At 41.3% G+C, this 4,605-nt stretch overlaps 1 protein-coding gene across 1 annotated transcript in view; it reads left to right on the top strand.

Moving 5' to 3' along the window:
* The window catches only part of LOC143297202 (matrilin-1-like), an 18,787-nt gene extending 16,169 nt beyond the window's left edge, over positions 1–2,618 (top strand). Inside the window, exon 9 of the mRNA XM_076609407.1 lies at positions 1,921–2,618. Coding sequence (XP_076465522.1) covers positions 1,921–1,937 — 17 coding nt within the window. The 3' untranslated portion in view covers positions 1,938–2,618. The remainder of the gene's footprint in view (positions 1–1,920) is intronic.
* Positions 2,619–4,605: the final 1,987 nt, after the last annotated feature.

Raw genomic sequence — 4,605 nt, 5'->3', positions numbered from 1 at the left:
GTGTGGGTGTCGGTGTTGATGTGTGTGTTTGTGGGTGTGTGTGTATGTGTGTGTGTGTGTGTGTGTGTGTGTGTGTTGGTGTGTGTGTGTTTTTGTGTGGGTGTGGGTGTGTGGGTGTGTTATTGCTGTGACGGATACATGTATAGTTCCGAGGTTCTTCTTCGCTACTGGTAAACACGTAACCAAGTACTACATGTCGCACGTGGGCAGTACAGTAAACCCCACAAGAAAATCCGAACTCGAGAGGGACAGGCTGTGCCAGACATGACTTTCCCAAGACCCGCCGCATAAACAGTTCCTCTGCGCGGCGCTCTAACGACTGTTCGGGGTTAAGCGAAAAGAAACGAAACGAAACGAAACGAATTTTTATTTAACGAGGGTAGTGGAGTAAGCACAGCTGCTTTTTTTTTTTTTTTTTTTTTTTACATCCAGCCCTCAAAGAGAGAAGAGGAGTGATGAAGCGGTCAGAGGCTTAACTCGAAGCGCTTTACAAACACGGGGTCATATGCGAAACAGGCTGCTCACTTCGGAAGAGCCGACTGGCAGCTGCTGCCTTTAAGCTCTCATCATTTGACATCTTCCGTTACGGAATTTATATTCCTTTTCCTTAGAACGATTATAGCCAGGACCTTCCCTTTTCTTCCCATGGGTGCTTTTACTTGCGCTCAGTGCATGCTGATCATGGGAACTCAGTTTATCATCTCATCTAAATGACTAGTTTCTCAGACGACAACCACCACCACCACCACCACACAAGGTCTTCTTGAAGGGGGAAAAAGTATGCCGAGTGTGCGATTCTGATCCCAGAACTGCAGATTATCTTGCTTCTAAGGTGGACACGTTATCACTTGGCTAATAGTCCACAGCTGTGAAGTGGAGGCTGAAGCAGTCGTCGAAAAGATTGGAATAAAAAAGTACACGTGCAACACACACACACACACACACACACACACACACACACACACACACACTCAGACACACACACACTCAGACACACACGCACTCACTCACACACACACACACACACACACACACACACACACACACACACACACACACACACACACACACACACACAAGAAAGAAGAGACATTGAATTTTATCTTTGTGACTGTGTCTCGCAAACATTCTTGGTTGTTGTTGCTGTTGTTGTTTTGCGGAGAAGTATAGTATAAGTCTAATTTTGAATCATGCACCACCACTACACCCTCTCATCCCTTTCACACACACGCCCCCCTTCCCAAACCCACCCTTCCACATACGTACACACGCACACGCAACACAGTAAACATATCATAAGAGTTCACGTGATCTTAGAGTACCAACTGATATTCAGACAAAAAACAAGTCACAACGCCAACGCACCAGCAGATGCATAGACGTTAAAAGGTTATTTGATTATGTGCCGACGTACCAGTTTGCTTTTGCTAAATCCGTCTTCAAATCGGTTCATTATTTTCGGTTTTGGATTTCTCCCAGATGTTTTCGAAAAAAAACAAACAAGGAAAGTATAGGGAGGTTTTGGACACGCTTACACACACACACACACACACACACACACACACACAAACAAAACGAGCGCGCGTGTGAGCGTGCGTGTGTACTTTAACGCGTACAGTTCTCTCTGTTTATTACTATCCCTGGGTCTCTTTCCCTCTCTCTGTTTCTGTCTCTCTCTGGTTTTGTCTATCTCATAATGTAAGAATCTATTTATCTATCGATCTATCTGGCTTATATATATATGAGACGACAGACAGATAGATAGATAGATGTGTGTGTGTATCTATCTACATCACGTATGCTTTTGTGTATCTCTGTCAGCCTGCCTATAAGAATGTATGTATATGTATGTATTTACACACACACATATATATATGTGTATTCGTCAGTGGTGTGAGTGTGTCTTTTTTCCCGTTTCAGTTCAACACGGAGCGTGACGCCACTGACATCACTGACCTGAACGACCCATTGACCTTTGGCCTATGGGGTCAAGTTTATTTATTAAAAAACAACGACAAAACATGGACGCTTTCGATGTGATACCACTCCGCTCTGACAGTGTCGCCATTTTCATTCGTTTCTTTTTGTTGCCTTTTTTTTAAAATATAGTTTACAGAATGGAATGAACTTTATTTAAAAAAGAGATGTTAAAATACAATATCACTCTGAACATTGACCTTTCATCAAAAGAACATTAGCAGACGAATGAATATTCAATAGTACATTGATTCTAGGTGTTATTACAAAGCTAAGTCCTCAACAATGCATAGAAATGGCGCCCATTTCTGTACAAATCTATTATGTTGCGGAGTTATTTTGAAAACGCACTTGTCGAATTCACCCTATTTATTTTTGTTATTATAGGTTTCGCTTTACATATGTAATGTGATGTAATGTGATGTGATGTGATGTGTGTGTGTGTGTGTGTGTGTGTGTGTGTGTGTGTGTGTGTGCGCGCGCGCGCGCGCGTGTGTGTGTGTGTGTGTCTGTGTGTTTGAAGGACGGATGGATACAAGTGGGGTGGGTGTATGTTTGTGTGTGAGAGGGTGTGGAAAGGGAGTAAATGTGTACGTTTGTATGTGTGTACGTGTGCGTGTTTTTTTTGTGTTTTTTTTTGTGTGTGTGTGTGTGTGTGTGTGTGTGTGTGTTTGAGAGAGGGAGAGAGAGAGAGAGAGATTTCGTCCACAAAGAAATTTAAAAAAAAAGAAACTAAAAGAGCCACGAGATTTGTGTGTGTTTGTGCGTATATTTCATATTTTCTTTCTCTCTCTCTCTCTCTCTCTTTTTATAACCCTTCTCATTGTGAGCGACATTTGACTGGAACTTGTAATAGAACAGTGCCTGTGTGTGTGTGTGTGTGTGTGTGTGTGTGTGTGTGTGTGTGTGTGTGTGTGTATGAATGCGTATGTGTTCGTGCGTTTCAATGGGTACTTGTTTTGTTTATTCCGTGAGAAAGTAGGGCAACATTATCAAATATCTCGCAACTTATCTGCAAATAGTCAGAGCCAAAAACAGATACAACACCCACCTCGATCTTCCTCTCCCACCCCCTTCCCCCATACACACCACCACCACCATCACCACCACCACCAACCAACATCATAGCGAAATAAACCGAAGGCTTTGAAATCACTTATTCTTTATCACTCTACAGAGCCGAGTCACACACATACACACACCCATGTTCATCGAATCAAAATGAGCAGCTGGTGAAGAGCAGACACAATGGAAACGCGAATGGGTCATGCTTCCAACTTCTCAACAATAACAATGACAATTATAACAACAGCAACAGTGAAACAACGACAACGACGAACGCAAAAACAGGTTCTGTTTCAAGGTGTCAAAGCGTACGGGGGAATCCATATACGCTACCAACTCATTTTGGAATATGTGAGGAATGAGCGATGGGAAGGAAAATAGGAAGGAGAGGTGGGAGAGAGAGAAAGATAGGTAGATATGCGAATGGTTTATTCATCAGGCCCTGGCCCCTCACGAAGGGGTGAGTGAACACACACTATCACAAAACATTCAAGAACAAAAACAGATTTCAACGAAATAACACTTGACATGAGAAACAATAGTTCATGACAGACAACGAGATTACAATTTCTCAAAGTTTGAACGCTTTATATAATAAACATGATAGATTATGCTGCGTCACGTTGTCTTCTGGATGACATCAGAAGATTTAACTAAAAGGCACACGGATATTGGTAATACTTGTGTGGAATAAACTTTAGTCTGATCTCACTAAGGACTGGGCAGCATAAAACAAAATGTAATTCATCTTCCTTCTTCATCAGTTTCCAAGACAGGTAGACTGATAGAGAGAGAGAGAGAGAGAGAGAGAGAGAGAGAGGTATATAGAGATAGAGAGAGATAGGTAGATAGAGACAGGTAGATAGAGATAGAATGGTAGATAGAGATAGACAGATAGATAGAGAGAGAGAGAGAGTGGTCATAAGTGGTTCATGTGGTTTGCAACGTTTTCTTCTATGTAAAGCGCACTCAGCTCTTAAGAGAAAAAGGGCGCTGTACAAAAACACACATGTATGTGGGTATGATACATCAAACAATGGACGAGAGCCACAGTCCTTTCTTTTCAATATGAAATATAATATAAAAGACTTGAGATGTTCAAATGGAAAGTGGACAAAAAACATCACATGTAGTAATCACAATCATGGACATGTAATAATCACAACACACACATCCACACACGCACGCACGCAAAAACAATTCATAGCTGATGAACTGACAGTAAGATCTGACGTTGATTTTCCAAAAAGAGCTAAAGCCATTTCATCTCAAGAAACAGTTGCAACTTACGTTTCAAATTTGTTAAAAGAATCTGATGTTAACATGAAAGAATTAGCTGCAAAACCACATCATACTCCTGTTCCCTTTTGGGAAATGTTGAAAGCAGATTTTGATATTAGTTATTCTGAAACAAAAAAGGAAGAAAACATCAATATCACGACAAGTTCTGCCAGAATCCATATAGCAGAAAAATATCAGAACCATCTCCATTTATTTACAGATGGATCTGTTCTTGATGACAAAAATGCTGGTGCGGCCTTCTATATTCCTGCCTTTAAAGTT

The sequence above is a fragment of the Babylonia areolata genome, chromosome 22 (assembly GCF_041734735.1).
Source record: "Babylonia areolata isolate BAREFJ2019XMU chromosome 22, ASM4173473v1, whole genome shotgun sequence".
Lineage (NCBI taxonomy): Eukaryota > Metazoa > Mollusca > Gastropoda > Neogastropoda > Buccinidae > Babylonia > Babylonia areolata.
The sequence above is the reverse complement of the archived record's forward strand: the minus strand, read 5'-3'. Positions and strand labels throughout refer to the sequence as shown.